At 42.2% G+C, this 20336-nt stretch overlaps 1 protein-coding gene across 2 annotated transcripts; it reads right to left on the bottom strand.

Moving 5' to 3' along the window:
• Window positions 1-2693: 2693 nt before the first annotated feature.
• On the bottom strand, window positions 2694-13831 carry HNRNPU (heterogeneous nuclear ribonucleoprotein U). 2 transcript variants are annotated; one of them, XM_001102264.5, is made up of 14 exons: window positions 12903-13831; window positions 11896-12007; window positions 11735-11808; window positions 9595-9734; window positions 8560-8659; window positions 8012-8124; window positions 7298-7561; window positions 6890-7009; window positions 6031-6159; window positions 5760-5928; window positions 5200-5454; window positions 4723-4907; window positions 4274-4345; window positions 2694-3806 (listed from the first exon to the last, which is right to left on the bottom strand). In XM_001102264.5, the coding sequence occupies exons 1-14, from the start codon at window positions 13591-13593 to the stop codon at window positions 3753-3755; spliced, it is 2478 nt and encodes an 825-aa protein (XP_001102264.3). In that variant the 5' UTR covers window positions 13594-13831; the 3' UTR covers window positions 2694-3752. The 2 variants fall into 2 exon arrangements, with proteins under 2 accessions (XP_001102264.3, XP_002802136.2); XM_002802090.4 differs by having other exon boundaries at window positions 12960-13831.
• Window positions 13832-20336: the final 6505 nt, after the last annotated feature.

Raw genomic sequence — 20336 nt, 5'->3', positions numbered from 1 at the left:
ATAGGAATTGCAACGTATTGTCAAGCGTTTAACGTATGTATGTTGGCTTTTATTAACTATTACTAAAATGTTAAAACTTAAACCCAATTATTCACCAAACTGAACCCCTCAACCTCAGAGCTCCAGAATTAGGAATGAATGACAAAGTTTAAACTCCAATCATTTTAAGAATGTTAGGTGGGAAGAAATGGCTTCAGATGCAGCATTCTGTTCATCTTTCCAAGGGAACATCTCAAATGAGTATTCTCAAGCAGGATGAGAAGTAGATAAAATTCTCTGCTACAAGTTCCATCCACTTTTTTTTTTTTTTTTTTAAGAGACCAGGTCTCACTATGTTGCCCAAGATGGTCTCAAACTCCTGAGTTCAAGTGATCCTCCCGCCTTGGCCTCCCAAAGTGCTAGGACTGCAGGCGTGAGCCACCACACCCAGCCAAGTTCCATCCACTTTTGAAAACAAGACATTTTATATTTATGTATAGGAAGAGAATTATGGAAACACTTTGTAAAACATCCATTTATTATATCCAATGCTAGACACTACCACTTGGGCTCTAAAAGATATGTTTATGCCTCTCTCACTGTTTATGCTAGTTTTTTAAAAACCAAATATACAAGGTCTACAATTATTTATATCCAAGATGTCTACACCACTGCCTAAAAAGCTATTAAAATATTTTTATTTGTGCAATGGAACCCATTATTTACATGGTCCTAGAATAAAAAGTCAATTTATATTGTGAATAAATTTATCAAAAAACATGTCATTCAATTCCCACAAACGAGACATTTTAAATACAGAATACACTCTATTCATGAATATAAAATCCCCAGGTGAAAGTCCCTTAAAATACTATTATGGTTGTTTCCTAGAATAATTTCGTAACTTTTTCAAAGAAAATTCCTTTAAACTTTAATACCTTGTTGCTAGTGCTCAGAACATCTAGGTTCAATCTTTATTTTTATAGACAGGATCTGTCCTAGGCAAATGAGGGCTTGTTATAAATTTAAGAGTTTCCTCTTGTCATTTCAGTGTCAAATTGATTTGACTCAATTTCATGATTTCATCTTGCTCAAGGCCATAAACTGGTCAAAGCCAGAGCCCTTCAAAGGATGTGTGAGTATATGAGGGAAAACTTTCCATATAATTTTATTTACATCATTTCTCACAGCAGTCTAAGTTTTAGTTTTCTTTTCTCAAATTCTCTGCTGTTTTTGTATTACTGCAGCTGACCAATCCAAAGCCAGTTTTCACTCAGCATGTTATTCTATTTTCAAATATAACCTCTTAGTGAAAGCACCCCTCAAATCAACAGCAATCTCACAGTGAGTTTCCTTTGGGTAGTTAGGATTTGTCCAGAACTACATCCTTTTCAGTTGTTCAGATTTTTGCTTGCCATTAGGGAGGCATGGGAAGGATGAGCAATAAATCGGGTTTCTCATTCATATCTTATTTCTTAACTTACCTAATTTTCTCCCTGTTGCTTGCTATTTGGTACACTCCCTTCTCTGAATCCCTTAAACACTTTAAGGTTACTTCTTCCATACAAGTGTAGACAATTCTATTAATTCCAGTCTTGACTAAAAATTTTAACATTTTTCTGGGTACCATTTTTAACTACACTCTCCCCAAATTCTCTGGGCTAAACAGGAATGATAGTCTACCTAGTGTTACTTGACCATGACTTTCCCATTGCAATTATAAAATGAATTCCTTAATAAGCAATTTTAAACTACAGGGTATAGCCAAGACTTTTTAAAGGCACAAAGGACAACTTTAGGACACAACGCTGATTAGAATCAAAACCTGAAACTGTTCCTCTAGGTAAGCCTATGCAATCGTAATAAGGTATACTGAAGAGTAGCTCAGGCCAGTGGTTCTTAGCATTACTTGCTAGAAAAGGTAAAAATCCATGACACTATCTTCAACTGTTAAATATCCTATGTTAACTAAGGATTAGCCTTTGTTCCAAAAATGTCTCAACTGAACCTACACCATCACTTAAAACTCCAGCTTACACCAAGAAAATTCCTTAGAAGTATGAATTCATATTTAAGATCTGATTTTAAAGGGCTAAAACAAAATTCTAAGCAATCAGAAATATAGCAAACCTAAACTTACCAAAAGCAACCTAAAAACACCAAGGAAACACTAGACTGAAGTCAAATTTTAGTTCTACAGTTTGACTCCTGATTCCTCACTTCACATGGGTGAGGGGAAGATTAAAAGTGTTCTGTGCAAACCCAATATAATTACAATTAGGGGATCTAATGTTATTACAGAGCTACAGTCAAGTTAGCAGTGTTGTGTAGTAGTGACATCAATGACTGGCTTGCATGATGGCTTCTAAAAGCATCTGTTCCCAGAGTTTCATGTATCATATATATGTATATAAAATAATCAGTTGAGGACAGCATTAGCATTCGGTAAAGATGATAAACTCAGTGTTAACTTCTCCCAGCCAGTACCTTTTCCCCTCATTAAATATGTTAAAAGTTGTCTGGTGGGGAGGGGAAGGGAAGAATTCAACTTTACTTCATAATTATATATCAATTGTCAGTATACATTTAAGTTTTTAAAACCTAAATGTTCTATGCAGAGTAAATAAGCTGTCCAGAAAGCACACACTTAAAATTTCTCCTCTTGGGAGTTAAAGGGATTTTGAACCTTGATGGCGAGAATCCCAAAACAAGAGTAAAATGAATTCTTTTTATTGCAAACAAACGTCTAAATTAATTTCTCCACCCACTTTCTTTAGAAAGAAAAAGAAATCAGCAGGCTAAGGAGATACCCATTCAAGAACTGACATGATTAAAAATTAAGATATAAATGGGTGACTCACAATTTCATTAGCTTACAAAGATGGTGGAGTTAACTACTACAAGCACACTAGTTATACAGTATTTTGTGGGAGAAGGGCATACAGACATGGCTAACTTCATATAGATCCCATTAGACAACTGGATTTACAACAAGTTTTTTTAATAAGAAATGGGCAAAGCCAGCTTTCTTTTCAGAATCAAAATGCAGAACAAATGGAAAAATTATGGTATTTAACCTTCACAAGTTTGAGCCTCCACAAATAATGCAACCAAGGTTTACATTTTTAACAGCCCTTCTACATACACTCCATCTTCTCTATCTTAGTTCCAAGTTTTGGTTTTCAATCCCAATTATACCAATTCCATCGTTATTTAAGAAAAATCCTTCCCAGTTATTGTCAGAAACTACAATTTAGCTTACCCCCTCCACTACCCAGCAAACTACAGAGAGGATGGAGTGTAATATGAGCAGTACAGAGTCTTAATGCAATTCATGAGGACCACTTAGTCCTTACATGAATCTGGTTGCTAACATTTCTATTATATTGTGACAATGACTCCCGACTGTTATTCTCTGTGAGAAATGGGGGGAGTAAATTCTTAATAAAAGACACCAGGTACAAAGCAACATTTTACTTCTGTTGTGATAAAAAAAAAAAGTCACATTTTACAGATAAAATGTAGAACCCTGAAATACTGACACATTCTCTTATCGTGCACAATGCTGAGGTTCTCTTACGATTCACTTTTAAACTGCAATTAAAAATGTACAAAAAAGAAAAGAAAAAAAATCAACCCACAAAGCTTCTAAAAAAGGAACCCGCAGGCACTTCCTCTTGTGGAATGTTTAAAAAGTTAGCCTACTAAAGAAAACAGTCGACTTCTTGTGAAGGTTTTGGAGAAATATGTATCAGTTCGTTTTATTTGGGTATTCAATAATATCCTTGGTGATAATGCTGACTCCATGGCTTCTGACCCCAGAATTGCTGTAAGAGAAAATTTTGTTTTTAAAGAAAAAACATCAATAAGCCACTCAAACTGTTTTTAGGAAATGACAATGAATCTAATTCAGAGTAATTTGCTGGAAACAAATTTATACTTGTCATACCTCTGATTTCTACCAGATTTAGTTTTAATATCCCATAATTATCAATACACATTACAAAATGAAACACATCATGAATTTGTTAGTTTACACAATTAAAGCTAACAGTAAAAAGAACTGTATATATTAAATAATATTACTTCATTAAAAAAATTTAACTTATAGCAATTTTCAACCTATTTTGCCTTCAAAAGGTAGATTATGGCTACTACTGCAACACGATTCACACTTTACCCTATTAACACTTATAAACACTTCAATCCCTGGACAGGATCTTTTTCAAGACTGATAAATCTTAGGAACTCAAAATACAATTAATGTACATAAACCACGTAAGAAATTACTTACACCCTGCTGCCACTGGTTGTAGCCCTGAGATTGATTTTTGTAGCCACGATTGTTTCCTCGTCCTCTGAAGTTCTACAAAAAGGAAACAGATCTAAGAGCTCTGGGCCCAATCGCTTGTTAGGTTTGCGGGGGTGGGAGAGAGGAGCAGAAATGGACAGGTTGCTAGCCCCTAATCTTAGGGGGCAATATACAAATTCTGGATACCCTCTGCTGGTTTCTTAGTTTTTATTTTTTATTCATTATGAGAAACGCATCTGACTTGTTAATTAGTACACCTGAAAAAACTCAAAAGTAAGTAGACTCATTTCACCATTACTAGTTCAATTTTCCTTATGTCAATGCCTATCATGTTCCTTATGGACTACTAAGACACCCCAACATAAAGCTCACAACTTTCCAGATTAAGCTATACAGATATCATCATGCTTCCAGGGATCTTTAATCATTACCTGGTTGTAGTTCCCTCTGTTGGGCATTCCACCTCTGTTGTAGTTCCCTCTGTTTGAATAACTACCACGGCCAGGAAAAACAGGGGCACGAGGGTATGGATAGCCGATTCCACCACTTCCACCGCCGCCACCACCTCTCTGTGGCATGTTGCCCCTCCTATTATATCCGCCACGATTCCCAGGGGCTAAAAAACAAGGGATGTTTTAGTTTCATTGCATTGTACCCTACTTATACAGAAGACTCAGGATTCCTCTAGATTGTTCCTTTTTCTCCAAAAATAATTGTTTAAAGACAAAAGTAATGTTTAATTCTAACCATTAACAACATAACCTAGGTGTATTTACTGTCAAATTACATGAATACTAATTACTGTGACAGCATACCATTAATGAGGAAGAAACCAGCTATATCCAAACTATAAAATTATCATTTGTTTCGATCCTGAACTAAATACAGAACACTCAAAATTAACTTGCCTCCTCCTCTGAAATTTCCACCACGCATATTGAATCCTCCACGTCCTCTATGGCCACCACCTCTGTTAAACTGGTTCTTGCCACTCTTATTTTTATTGCTTTTCTTTGAGCCAGTGTTCTGTTTCTTTTCTGGTGGAAGAGCCTTTTTGCTTTCTTCCTTATATTGCTCCAAAAGTTTTTGGGCTTCTTCCTTCTGAAGTTCAACATAGGTTATTTCATCAAAGCACTCAGCTACCTCTGGGAGGGTAAAGTTTCCTGCAGGAAACAAAGTCGTATTATTAACTTAGAAACCCACCACAAATCCCCACAATCCTAAAGCTAACAAATTATTAAGGTTTAGTAACGTATTTTCCTAAAAATAAACAGAAATAGACCAAACATATATGCATATTTAACAAGTGCAATTGTAATTCCTGAAGCAGTATTGCTGGAAAAAATGTTAACTTTTCAGAGGAGTAAGTCCTAATAGATATAACAAAGTTACACAAGCAGAATATGCATGGAAAAAAAAAAAAAAAAAGATTTAACACACTTAACAGAATTAAATTAAAATTCCATGCCTTTCATTTTGAGGACCGCATGTTCTGGTAAGTCTTTCCCCTCTACTTCTGCTTTCTTCTGTGTTCTTTGCTTATAGTCTTCATCTTTTGGGCACACTACAACAGCTTTTCGCTGGAAGCCTGCGAACAGGCACATTTTTCTCCTCTGGGCAGCAGCAGACACATTTGTCTTTAAAAAAAGAAATTTATGTTTACAACCCTAAATGTTAATTCTACACCAATCTATCTAAATTATCAGTTAATATTTTTCATCTTCAAAGCTACAGCATACCTGATCCAGAATGAAATTTCGCTTCTTTCGGGCAGCAATCTCAATAAATTTCCCAAGACACTGTGGGGCTCTCTGCAACAGTGTGTTCAGTTTTCCAGTATCTGCCATTTGCTTCTTAAAACCTGCCACCTATATTCAAAAGTTAAAATTTCCCCTTGAACTTGTGAATTTTAATAAGTTATGCTTTTTAAAATTCAACTCTCATCTATATGTAAAGCAGGCAACATACATTACCTTTGTCCATTATTGTTACAAAAACAGGGTCACTTAAACTATGTAACAAGACCCTACACCCTACACTTAATTCTTTTTAGCTTCTAGAAACACTAGCAGCTCCTGTGCTCAAAAACACAGAAGCCTAGCCACCGGAAGGCAGTTTACCCTCACAGAGCTTACTTAAAGAACCAACTTAATCTTGCCTTTCCTCCCACCTTCTTAAGATATTAACAAAATGGATACAGACAAAGGCAAAAGGTTTACCTAGAATACCTCCTAGTCTATCATTTTTCTTTTTTTTTTTTTCTGAGACAGAGTCTTGCTCTGTCGCCCAGATTGGAGTACAACGGCACGATCTCGACTCACTGCAACCTCTGCCTCCCAGGTTCAAGTAATTCTCCCTGCCTCAGTCTCCCAAGCAGCTGGGATTACAGGTGCCCACTACCACGCTTGGCTAATTTTTGTATTTTCAGTAGAAATGGGCCTTTGCCATGTTGGCCAGGTGGGTCTCAAACTCCTGACCTCAGGTGATCCATCCACCTCAGTCTCCCAAAATGCTGAGATTACAGGCGTGAACCACCATGCCCAGCCTTCTCCTCGTCTATTTTAAACACTGAGATGAGGCCCTGAACATTTTACTTACCATCATTTTATCCATAATAGTATTTGTGCCAAGAATGTTGTATTTCCCTGGATTTTCCGCTGCATGCTTAGTAACCCAGGTAGTTTTTCCAGCTCCTGGCAAGCCAATCATCATCACAACCTAGTGAAAATAATGAAATGTCATTAGACACCACCTAATAATTCTTTAAATATTGTTCTATTAAGGCCAATTTAAATATCTAAGTCTTCATAGCCCTTATACTAAGGGACAAAAATTTGTGTTTATGGAAAGAGTAACAGTCAACATAAGGGGAAAACAATGGTTACTTAAGAGAAATATGTACAGCACAAAGTAAACAGACTAATCATCTACCTCTTCTAAATGTCATTTTGTGCCAGTCAAACAATATTCAAATGCCAGTTAAAAAAAAAAAAAAAAATCACTTACTTCACAATCTTTCTTCTCTTCAGGCCCCTTTGGTCCTCTAACTCGATCCTCTAAGGGGACATTCTGGATAAAAGTATACTCTTCAGGTATTGGAAAATATGGCTTTTCCTTCTGACCAAAATTAAATTCAACTGCACAGTTGTGGCAGAGAACATGCGGGAAGAGTGGCCGTCCAGCAAGAACTTCCTTACTGATTTTGAAAGCAATGCCAAGATCTTGTCCATTCTTAGCATAGGAGAGTTCTACTTCATCACTTTCAAAGTTCTGTTAAACAGCAAAAAATTCAAGTTATCTGCTTCCTATAAACTTTCTAAAAAACTAATAATTAAAATTAGGAGCAAAGCTTATCCTGTGGGAGCTACAGGTTAAACAACTATTAAGTGGCCTCTAAGGGCTACACAGTTAAGAAATCTGATGGTTACAAACAATGAAGCACGTATCTCCAGAACCAGAAACAATAGTGACCTAGAAGTTAGACTAAATTTTCTAGGTCAATTTCATCTTCATTGTTTTCAGTCAAAATGAAATTAGTGAGTTCCTCAAAAATGTCCTGTATTTTCCCAATTCAACTGCTGAATGAGTATTTATACTAACCCAGGGACTGGTGTATTTATGTTGCTCCTATTGAAGATTGACCTTAATAAAGCTTCTTAAAAGTTCCTAGATATAGCTACTAATTTGCCATTTATACATAGAAAGTTAGCTTTAACTTACAGCAAAACATGTAATCACATCATTTTCATCAAACTTTTCTCCATAATCTTCAGTCTCACAGTTGCATGTTTTTATTCCTTTTAGAGAATACCCGTAAGAAAATTCTTCTTCACCTAAGAAAGTAATTAACCTTCGTGAAGTAGATTTTTAAAATAGTCCAAAGACTCATCTATTTCACTACTTAAAATGTAGGCTACAAGAGAAATGAGCATATAACCTAATCACCTGTCACTGACACTATTACTTTTCTACCTCTGTACTAGAATTGATGAAAGTTAGGAGGGATATATATATATGCAGAGACCAAATTAGTTGACAATTTGCATATCATGGGTAAGATTTTATTTCAACCATAAACTTCTAATAAAGGAACAAAAACTAAAATGTAGCCTGTGCCTACTATGTGCTAATATTACTTGTCTGAAGTATTAACAGAATAGATAAAAACAGACAAAAGGCTTAGAATGCCTTCTAGTCTGGTTAAAAAATAAGGATATCAGACCCTCCTAAACATTCATGAGCCCACATCAGTCAAAAAGAATCTTTACCAAGTAACATTCCACTTGTAGTTAGTGACCAGCCAATACGAACTTCATGTATGTCAATATCTTTTGTATATAAATGCCTTACTGGGATCTTCTCTGTAACCTGAAAGTCGAATCATTAAATAATTAAAATCATAAACCAAGGAGGTAACCCCTTAACTCTGGCTTATTTCATAGGGTCATGAGCTAATCTTCCTCGAGCTATAAATACAAAGAGATGGCACACTCTAGCCCATCCCTAATATTTGTAAGAACTTTAAACTGATGTGCTTATAACTTGAAATGTTAAATACTTATTTGACCCATATTTAAAAGAATAGTTAATATTTTTACAGTTCATGTTGTCAGTCTTCAACTTAAAGCCAATTAAAGGATACATTTAATGTTTTTCTCGCCAACAAAACCTGTAATCTAACCAAATTTTATTTTTCACTCTTTGGTGGCCCTTTCAAATGCTTGATAAAAATGAAGTACCCTAAATAAAAAGTTGCCTAGCTCTGCATGTCAAGTTCTAACATAACTTAACTGTCACAACAAAATGAAGGTTCCAAGTTCCTCTTTTAATTTACAGGAAGCTTCAAAAAATAAGTACCTCTGATAACTTAGCAGTATGAAGCACCTGTAATTTCAGTATTCTGGGAGGCCCAGGCAGGCAGATCACTTGAGCTTACGAGTTCAAGACCAGCCTGGGCAACATGGTGAGACCCTGTCACTATTTTAAAAAGAAAAAAAGAAAAGAAAAAAAAAGGCTGGGCGCGGTGGCTCAAGCCTGTAATCCCAGCACTTTGGGAGGCCGAGGTGGGTGGATCACCTGAGGTCAGGAGCCCCGTTCTCTATTAAAAATACAAAAATTAGCCAGGTGTGGTGGCACGTGCCTATAGTCCCAGCTACTTGTGAGGCTGAGGCAAGAAGAATCACTTGAACCCAGGACGAGGAGGTTGCAGTTGAGCCTGGGTCACACCACACCAATCCAGCCTAGGGGACAGAGTGAGACTCTGTCTCCAAAATCAAACAAAAACATCATAAAATTGCATTTACCTTCATCTCAAAACACACTTTGCCTTTTGACACACCATAAGATGCTCTTCCTCCAGCCCAAAGAAAAGCAAAACTTTCCATTGTAAGGGAAGAAGCACTGAGACGATCTCTTGATATTTTAAAATGTAGATCACAATTATCTGTAATTATATCAAATACTGTGTTACTTTTGACATCCAATGTAAACATATATGCTATGTAGAGAAAACTTGGTTATTTAATTTTTGCATGTACTTAACGCTGCACAACTTTTCTCCACATCATGCTGTTGTTCCAATTTTCAGTTTAAAGCCCCACTCCCACCAAGTCACTCCTTTTAAATTATGTACTGAAAAGTAAACTGCCTCTGAAACTAATACCAAGGTTTAACATGTATATTTTAAGTATTTAAAATAATCAAGACAATGTGACATTAATACATACCTGCTCTGCTCTTTACCTTGATTTAGAGGCAAGCAGTAGAGGATAGCAGGAAATCAAAGTGAAGCATGCCAGAACCAGGTAGATTTACCAGTGCCACATTAAAACTGAAGGGAGGCCACGACCAAATTATTTTGAAACAGGAGTATGAGCTGCTGTTGATCCTGCACCAGGGCTCTAGCTCCTAAATTCTTCTTCTAAAACTTGTGAAGAAGACAGCCTAAATCTATGAAGTACAAACCTGGCCGTCTAATGCTGTTAATAGTGCAGCATTTTAGGTCCTCTTTACCCAGGACTGCCTGTTCAACAATTAGGGATTAACTGCTTCCCGGATTATCCAAATCCAAAGTGTCTTTAACCTAGCTACCTATGGGTCACTGGCTCATTAACATGCACCTTCTCAGACTTCTCACTTCAACAGCTAAAGTCAAGCTGGAATTCAATTTTTTTTTTACTGATCAGAGAAAAATAAATCTACAGTTTGGAATTTTTCTTAAATTAGAATTACTGTAATCAGCAGAATTTAATTCAACAGATTGTTTGAATTCAACATTGTGTTTATATTGACATATGCCTATCTGATTTGCTAAAAAATCTAACAATTACATTACCTGCATGAGTCACCACTTCACTACCTTGCCAATTCCTAGCAACTTTTTATTTACACAACCCAGAATTTCACATAAAACTTTCAAATCAACTAACTCCTTTTTCACCTGCAGTTTTTTACTTTAAAAAGGCTCAGATGACTATCTCAACCTTCTGTAAAGGACATTCCAGTAAGAAAGAGTTTTACATTTACACTCTTACAAATCTGAATAAAACCAAATTGTACAAGAAAACATGAGAAGCTAAGCTTCAATGCCCTCCATCTAACAGAGCAGGCTGACACCACAGCTGATACTTTCAAACAGGTATTTCTATTCTTTGGTCTATTTATCACACCCAGAGTTGTGAATTCTGGTCACTAAACCAACTACTTTTTTTTATAACAACAACAAAAAAAATGCAAGTCTGACAGTCAAAGCCCACTTAGAGGTTTGCAATACTTTCTCATACTCAATTGCAACCCAACTGGGTGAAGTAGCAGTATTTACAGTGCTGCACTGCCATTGATACCATTCGCTGCTGAAGAAAGCTAGTGGCCCAGTGATAGCCCACTGCTGCTGCCTCAGGTCTTTGGAAGAAATCAACTTATGTTTAAAGCAGCAGCTACTGAACTGGAATTGAGAACAAAAGAGCAGTTATTGAAAAAATAATATTACAATCTTTTAGAATAGGGAATATACTTGTGTGCTAATGGGAGAAGTCATTAGTAAATATTTAACTAGCCCAAATAGCTCACTTAATATAATTCCACAAAAAAATGAATTACTTTATTGTAGAAGCCTGTAAGGCTAAATTATAGGTAGTGTTACAAGTTTCCGTTAGCTAGTCAGAAACTGGCATTAATTTTACATTTCCTAAGAACGAGAACTTTCAAGTCATAAAAATATGAAACTCCTAGAGCCTGTAAAATAATCCATTTGATACAACTGATGCCGTGCTAAATATTAAACTACTAGGTTCTGAATATAAACCATTATCTCTTCCTGCTTTTAAAAAAACCTAACCCAACTTTTGCTGCACTTAAGCATTAAGTTTTCTAACATTTTGGAAGCAAAAAAAAAAAAAAAACCATCACCGCATTTCATAATTGGGGAGAAACAGCTTCACTTACAAGTATCAAGACAAACCACTGTGTCATCGAAGTGTTCATCTTCTTCTTCAACCGGTGGCTGAGGAGATTTGGCTCTGAAAGACAGAATTGTCTCCTGATACAGCTTTCCGATCAACGAACGAATAAGGGATGACAAGTAAAACTAGGTGAGCATCCTATACCTGCTATACTTGTTCTCTTCAATGTACTCAAAATATCCACGGCCATGATCTTCTCGTGGTCTTTTAACACCCCTCTTTTTATCTCCGCCTTTCTGTTCTGTTTTGCCGTCCCCTAAAACACACAAGACCCCCATAAGAGGCCAAGCCGCTAAACAACAACAAAAAAACGCTTTTCCGTTCCGAGAAGCAAAGCAGCTCGACTTTATCCTGCTTTTTAACCGAGGTTTTAACCGAGGACTCAAATGTGAATTCGAAGAACAATCAGCTACGAATTGGATTAGCGCTAGTGACGCAGTCTAAAGACGTTACGAATTTTGCCAGTCTCCTCGATGATTCGAGAAACCCAAAGAAAAACTGCGCGGCCCAGGCCCGAAGCCCACGTGTATCGCGACCAGGGCGCAGGAGGGGGAGGGGCCGAGCCCGGCGCGGCGGCGCTCCCCTCCCCCGCGGGCCCGCGCTCCCCGCGGCCGCATTGTACTGATCTTCCGCCCCCCGCCCCGCCCCGCCCGGCTCCTCCCGCAGGAAGTGACGTCACGCCGAGCCCCTGCGCTCCTTGCACAATACAGCGGCGAGGAGCCGCCAAAGCGCGCCCGCCCCGGGACCTGGGGCCTCTCCCCTCCCCCCGAGACATGTGCCCGCACCGCGCGCACGCAGCGCGACGGCGCCACCGCGGGCCGACCGGGCTCCCTCCCGCCGCCCGCCCGCGGCTCCTCCCCCTCCAGCGGCAGCTGCAGCTCCCCCCGGCTCTCGAGCCACATAATGGAGGCGCTGCCACCGCCGTCACACACACACACACACACACACACGAACACACGCACACACGCCCCGAGCCCGAGGCCTCTCGGCTAATCTGGGATTCCCCGCGCCCCCTCCCCCACCCGCCACCCTCCCCGCGGCCCCCCGCCCGCCCGGGGCTCCCTCCCCCTGCGGGGCTCCGGCAGGCCTGGGGCACGGTCCCCACCCCGCGCGGGCCTCCCGCCGCGCGCAACGTACAACGCAGCACTCACCCGCCGCCGGAGCCCCGGGGCGACCGCCGCCTCCGCCGCCTTCCGCCTTCTTCTTACCTCCCGCCTGCTGCTGGCCCTGCCTCGCCCCGGGCGGCGCCACCGTCACCGCGAACAGCGAGGTGGGGCCGCTGCTCTTCCCCGCGGCCTCCTTGGCGGCCCCGCGCTGCTGTTGGGTCTGTTGCTGCTGCGTCGCCGGCGGTTGAGGCTGCTGCTCCCCGTGCCCGTTCTCGTCGCCCGCGCCTTCCTCTTCGTCCCCGAGCTCATCTTCCCCTTCCTGGAAACCCTGATCGTCGCCGTTCTCGTCTTCCGAGGCGGCCTCCTCCTCCTCCATCGGGCCCGAGTCGGCCGCCCCCGCGGCCCCGTTCTCCTCTCCTAGCTCCATCTGGTCGCCGTCCAGGGCGGAGATTCCTTCCTCCTCCTCTTCCTCTTCCTCCTCCTCTTCATCGCCGCCGACCGCGGCCTCCTGCTCGAGGCCTGCTCCCGAGCGCCCGGCGGAATCCCCGCCCAGGTCTAGGCTGCCGTTCCCGGGCTCCATGGCGGGGCGGCCCCCGGCCTCCTCGTCGTCCAGCGCGGCCTGGAGTCGCTCCATGAGCTCGGCCTTGAGACCCTTGTCAGAAAGGCGTCGCTTCTTGAGCTCCTCTTTCAGCTCCGACACCTTCAGCTTTTTTACATTAACAGGCGAGGAACTCATGGTGAGGGCCCCGATTCACCGCTAGGCGCTGCCTCAAACTCGGCTCCGCTCACTCGGCCACTGGTGGCGGCTGCTGCGGCTGCTCCTCGGCCCGGGCGGCGGCTGCGGCTGCGGCTGGAGATGGGGTCGTGCTGCAGAGCGGATCCGCCTGGTGTCGAACGGCGCCAATTCCTTTCACCGAGTTCGCGAGGGAGACGCGGAGACTCGCCTGGCGCGAGCGAGCACGCAACGTCCTCTCGCAGGGGCGGCGCCGCGCACGTAATATAGGCGCCCCGCCCCCTGCGCTGACGGGAGCGCTGCGCAGGAGGAAAGCCGGAGCGCGCCCGCGCTCGGCCCCGCCCATTACCGTACTTACCTCCCCGCCCCCACGCCGAACCCGGGCTGAGAGCGCGGCGCAGGCCGCGCAGTGCGCTTCCAATTGGGACTGAGCAAATGGAGGAAAAGGAAACCGCCTTTCAGTTAAACCGACTCACTGCACAATCTATTGGCCTTTCTGGGTCTTTGGTGGCTATACTCGTTTGGCTTTTCGCCTTCCCAGCCTGGAGGCTGCTTTGTCCAAATGCTTTCTTCAGTCCTCAACTTGGCATTTCAACCCGAATCCGCCTTTTCTTCCATCTTAGATCTGCCTTCTTGTATGTTTCTCCAGCTTTCCGTTTAAAACTCCTTCAAATCGTTTTGACTGGTATAACACACATTGGCAACTGTTACACGCAGGGGCTCTTTTCAGCATAATGCTGTATTTGATTTAATATGTGTAAGTCCTGCTTTGCGAATTGGATTTTAAGTTCGAGAAGGGCAAGGGCAGAGCCGTTCTTTTGTCTGTTCCACACCCCGGGTGCAGGGCCTGGGAAGTAGAGGCTTTGCTTACTACTCCATACTGCAAACCCTAGTTTACCAGCCTTTGCAGGGCTATTCTCATGCTCTTAATAACCCTAAATAAACCACAGAATTGCATTTCCAAGTTTTCTGTACCTACCACAAAGACGGACCTCCAGTAAGGCTTGTTCTGTCCACTTTAGGACCTGGTCATCGGCTATGAAGTCTCAGTAGTTAACCATGAGGGTGAGACCCAGCTAGGTCTTTGATTATAGGCCCACTTGATTCTCTTCCTATTCCTGTAGAAATACTCTTGACCAAATCATTCTGAAACTTAAAGTTCATGAAAAATCAAGGGCAGTGATTTTGTTAAAAAAAAAAAAAAAAAAAAAAGGACTATCGCTCTTGAAAAGAAATCCGTTATTTTGTATGTTAGAAGTTTACTTTTTCGCTTTAAATAAAAGATGTGATGTTCCCGAAGTTTTAGACAGGGAAGTCAGAATTTAGATTCGTGATAGAAGTTAACGTCTTAAACCCCAGATAATCTGCAGTGTCCAGCCAGTGTTCCATCTGACTAAGGAGATGGTTTATACCCACTGTTTGGTACTCTAGGTGGCACAATAATATTGCCCCATTATTAATTTGAAATTTGGAGGTATACATATTGAAATTTCTCCCATAGGCTAATGGGATTTAACTGATTGATGCATTTTACTTTTGAAGTTTATTTTCAATGGCTTTTATGAAGCATTCTGTCATACCTTGCAGCCATGTATACGTGAAATATTAACATTTGTGAAATGATTTGACTTGAAATTAATGGACTATGTACGGTACTACTGATAATCCCCAGTTCAAGTTAAGTGGTGAGGCGAGCCCCCAAAATAGAAACTTCCAAACAGTGCCAGAATCTCATTTTAGCCTTTGGTTATAATGTCTTTGAAGGTTATAAATATGCCACCAACTTGAATTTGAAACTTCTTTATTTTTGTTCAAAAATGGGAAGAGAGCTACAGGGGGCTTACACGTTCACAAACTAGGTAATTAATCCCTTAATGAATCAGAGTTAAATACAATTATGATGGTTCTTTAAATTTATGTGTCCTAGATATTATTTACACTTTTAAATATTAGTGATATGAAAACAAATTTCGTTTACTGGAAAACACTAAACTACGAAAACAAAGTTTGCATATCTACGTATACTAGATCTCTAACAGTCACTCTTGGAACATTAAGTCAGTTGCAATAAAACATGAAATACAACTTTTGATGCTCACGAGAAAGTTCCGTGGCTTTATCTCCAAAAGTTTTGGAGACCTTTAGAGCTGGATGGGGCCTGGAGATCGATCATCAGGCCTGTTCATTTTACTGCCCAGGAAGCTGGGACGCTCACTCCCACACCAATGGGCTTTCCATTACATTGTGCTGCCTTAGACATTTGAAAGAAAAACAGTTTCTGCTCAAAGACCCATCGTCGTACTATCCTCTTCACAAACAGGGGAAACACGCCATTCCATAGTCTATGTTACCACTTCAAAGTACAAATGGTGATATCTTATTGATCATTTTTGCTGCTTATATTTTTTAAAAATGTTGTCATGATAGTCCTGCTCTACAGAGACCGGTTAAAGTGCAGGTCTCTTCCTGTGAATCTCTGAAGGACCTACAGGACACTTTAAATTCCCCCTTTGTGAAATCCTAGAGGCTACCAAGAATACCGCGGGGGAGAGAAGACAAGTTAATTCTCAATAACAAAAAATGATTCGAGAATGACCTGGGAATAATTGATCTGTGAGAGGTAATTACAAAGTTATGGTGCTCTGCATATCTAACTTACGTTTTTGAGGTTTAAGCAAAGGAAATGCTATAGTTTGTCACACAATTTATTCAGCAAATGTTTTTTCAGTACCTTCTCAAAAACATTTTTTTTTTTTTTTTTTGAGGCGGAGTCTCGCTCTGTCGCCCAGGCTGGAGTGCAGTGGCACGATGGCTCACTGCAAGCTCCGCCTCCCAGGTTCACGCCATTCTCCTGCCTCCGCCTCCTGACTAGCTGGGACTACAGGCGCCCGCCGCCACGCCCGGCTAAGTTTTTTGCATTTTTAGCAAAGACGGCGTTTCACCGTGTTAGCTAGGATGGTCTGGATCTCCTGACCTCGTGATCCGCCCGCCTCGGCCTCCCAAAGTGCTGGGATTACAGGCGTGAGCCAAAAACGTTTTGTAGTAATAAAGATGAGGAAGTCCCAGAGATCTACAGTTAACAAAGCATCCTGCATTTTAAAATTTGCTGGCCAGGCGCAGTGGCTCATGTCTGTAATCCCAGCACTTCGAGAGGCCGAGATGGGAAGATGACTTGAGGCCAGGAGTTCGAAACCAGCCTGAGCAAGACAGTGAGACTCCATCTCTACAAAAAATTAAAAATAGGTGGCTGTGGTGGTACGCCTGTAGTCCGAGCTACTCAAGGGGCTGAGGTAGTGGGATCACTTGACCCCAGGCAGTCAAGGCTGAAGTGAGCCGTGATTGTACCACTGCACACTAACCTGGACAACAGAGGGAGACCCTGTCTCAAAAAAAAAAAAAAGAAAAGAAAAAGAAAAACTTGTTAAGATCTTATGTTAAATGTTCTTATCCACCTCCGACCAAAAAAAGAAAAGAAAAGAAAAGAAAAGGCCGGAGTGGTGGCTCACACTGTAATCCCAGCACTTTGGGAGGCTGAGGTCAGGAGTTCAAGACCAGCCTGGCCAACATACATGTTGAAACCCCATCTCTACTACAAACACAAAAATTAGCCAGGTGTGGTGGTGGTCGCCTGTAATCCCAGCTACTCAGGAGCCTGAGGTAGGAGAATCACTTGAACCTGACAGGCGGAGGTTGCAGTGAGCTGAGATAGAGCCACTGAACACTGAACTCCAGCCTGGGGCACAAAGCAAAACTTCGTCTCAAAAAAAAAAAAAAACAAAAACAAAAAAACCCGGGCGCTATGGCTCACGCCTGTAATCCCAGCACTTTGGGAGGCCAAGGCGGGCGGATCACGAGGGCAGGAGACCAAGACCATCCTGGCTAACATGGTGAAACCCCGTCTCTACTAAAAATGCAAAAAACTAGCCGGGCGAGGTGGCTGTGCCTGTAGTCCCAACCACTCGGGAGGCTGAGGCGGGAGAATGGCCTGAACCCGGGAGGCGGAGCTTGCAGTGAGCCGAGATGTCGCCACTGCACTCCAGCCTGGGAGAGAGAAGGAGACTCCGTCTCAACAAAAAGAAACAAAGAAAGAAAAGAAAAAGGGCCGGGTGCAGTGGCTCACGCCTGTAATCCCAGCACTCTGGGAGGCCAAGGCGGGCGGATCACCTGAGGTCGGGAGTTTGAGGCCAGCCTGACCAATATGGTCTCTACTAAAAAAACAAAATTAGCCGGGTTCGGTGGCGAGCACCTGTAATCCCAGCTACTAGAGGGGCTCAGGCAGGAGAATCGCTTGAATATTGGAGGCAGAGGTTGCGGTGAGCCGAGATTGCGCCATTGTACTCCAGCCTGGGCAACAAAAGAAAACTCCATCTCAAAAAAAAAAAACAAAACAAAAAAAAACAGGACAAATGTACACAAGGAAACTGTTGGAGGTAATGGATATGTTCACTTTCCTGAGTGTGGTGATGGTAACATGAGTGTGTGTATCTGTCCAAACATTCACCAAATATGTATATATTTATTAGTCATATGCAGGGAGTTTTTTGTGGGGTTTTTTGTTTTTTGTTTTTGAGACAGAGTTTCACTTTGTTGCCCAGGCTGGAGTGCAGTGGAACGGGCTCGGCTCACTGCAGCCCCCGCCTCCCGGGTTCAAGCAATTCTTGTGCCTCAGCCTCCCTCGTAGCTGGAATTACAGGCGTTCACCATTACCCCCGGCTGATTTTTTTTTTTTTGTATTTTTGTAGAGACGGGGCTTCACCATGTTGCCCTGGCTAGTGGCGAACTACTGAGCTCAGGCAATCCACCCATCTCGGCCTCCCAAAGTGCTAGGATTACAGGCGTGAGCCACCGTGCCCGGACTATATGCAGTTTTTGTACACCAATTATACCTCCATAAAGCTGGGGAGGTCAGGGGAGGACGACAAAGGAATTCAGGTAACGTTGGAGCAAATACCTGGAAGAGGTGGAGGAAATAGACCCCTGCCTGCGGGGAATGATGGGAAGAGACCCCTGCCTGCGGGGAATGACGGGAAGTGGCTAGGAGAGGGGAGAGGAAACGCAGATCACCAGCAGCCTCCTGGGTGGTTTTGTAGAGGACTTTGGCTTCTGCTTTCTGCTATGGACTGAATGTTTGTGTCCCCACAAAATTCCTGTGTTGAAACCTAATCCCCCAAGATATTAGGAGGTGAGGCCTTTGGAGGCAACTAGGTCCGCATCAAAGGGATTAGAAAAGTTATACGGGGCTGAAGAGACCAGCGTGCGCGTCTTCTGCCCCTGCGAGGACACAGCAAGAAGGCACCCTGGGTGAGGAGGGGGGCCCTCGCCAGTCACTGAGGCCGCTGGGCCCTTGACCCTGGGCTTCTTAGCTTCCAGAACTGTGACCAGTAAGTATCTGCTGTTTATAAGCTACTCGGCTTACGATGTTTGTTAGAACAGCCCAAATGGACTAAAACACCTCCAGGAGGAGGGAAGACATGGGATGTTGTTAGCAGAGTGACATGAAGGGACAAGAATGCTAAATTAAAAGGACTCAAGAGGCTGTTCTATTTAACTTTGTTTTTGTTTGTTTTGAGACAAGAGTCTTGCTCTGTCGCATAGGCTGGAGTGCAGTGGTGTAATTTCAGTTCGCTGCAACCTCTGCCTTCTGGGTTCAAGTGATTCTCCTGCCTCAGCTTCTCTAGTAGGTGGAATTACAGGCGTTGGCCACCATGCCCAGCTAATTATTTGTATTTTTAGTAGAGACAGGGTTTCACCATGTTGGTCAGGCTGGTCTCAAACTCCTGACCTCAAGTGATCCACCCACCTTGGCCTCTCAAAGTGCTGGGATTACAGGCGTCTGCCACCACCCCCAGCTACTTTTTGCATTTTTAGTAGAGACAGGGTTTTGCCATGTTGGCCAGGCTAGTCTCAAATTCCTAACCTCAAGTGATTCACCCGCCTTGGCCTCCCAAAGTGCTGGGATTACAAGTGTGAGCCACCACGCCCGGCCTTAACTCTGTTTTTGTTTTTGTGTTTTTTTGTATAGCACAATCAAGCCCAATTTAAGTTAATCAAAGACGCATAAAATATACTGAGATACATTTTCCAATGTATTTTACAAAAGATGTAAGAGTCAGAAACACCTCCAAAGTATTCTGTACTTAAAGTGGACATTTTCACATAGACAAACAGGAAAGCCCAGCTGCCAGGGAGGAGGTACCAAGTTCTGGTTAGAAGTGCAAACTCTCAACTCAGAAAGTCGAGGCTGTACCACATGGTCGCTGTGTGATTTTGCACAAGCTATTTTTCTGTCCATGCCTGAGTTTACTCATGTATAAAAATGATACTTGCCACCTGAAGTTGTTGGGGAAATTCAACAAATAACTGAACACAGTGCTTGGCACAAAGTAAAAGCTCAAAAAATAGTAGTCTTCATTAGACACACTGAGCAATTTTAGTCAGTTAAAAATCTATGACTGGCTGGCATGGTGGCTCACGCCTGTAATCCCAACACTTGGGGAGGCCAAGGCGAGTGGATCACCTGAGGTCAGGAGATTGAGAACAGCCTAGCCAACATGGTGAAACCCCATCTCTACTGAAAATACAAAAATTAGCCGGCGCCTATAGTCCCAGCTACTCGGGAGGCTGAGATGGGGGAATTGCTTGAACCTGAAAGGCAGAGGTTGCAGTAAGCTGAGATTGTACCACTGCACTCCAGCCTGGGCAACAGAGCGAGACTCCATCTAAATAAATTGATTAATTTTTAAAAA

This window comes from Macaca mulatta, chromosome 1, assembly GCF_049350105.2.
Source record: "Macaca mulatta isolate MMU2019108-1 chromosome 1, T2T-MMU8v2.0, whole genome shotgun sequence".
NCBI lineage: Eukaryota > Metazoa > Chordata > Mammalia > Primates > Cercopithecidae > Macaca > Macaca mulatta.
Note: the sequence above shows the minus strand (reverse complement) of the source record. Positions and strands in the feature narration are given on the sequence as shown.

Excerpts from the sequence above, each read along its gene's own strand:
- HNRNPU (XM_001102264.5), bottom strand. The coding sequence starts at position 13,593 with ATGAGTTCCTCGCCTGTTAATGTAAAAAAGCTGAAGGTGTCGGAGCTG. Across the intron at positions 7,562-8,011 it reads ATGTGATTACATGTTTTGCT|AACTTTGAAAGTGATGAAGT; the intron begins GTAAGTTAAAGC and ends GCTGTTTAACAG. Across the intron at positions 7,010-7,297 it reads AAGAGAAGAAAGATTGTGAA|GTTGTGATGATGATTGGCTT; the intron begins GTAAGTGATTTT and ends TATTTTCACTAG.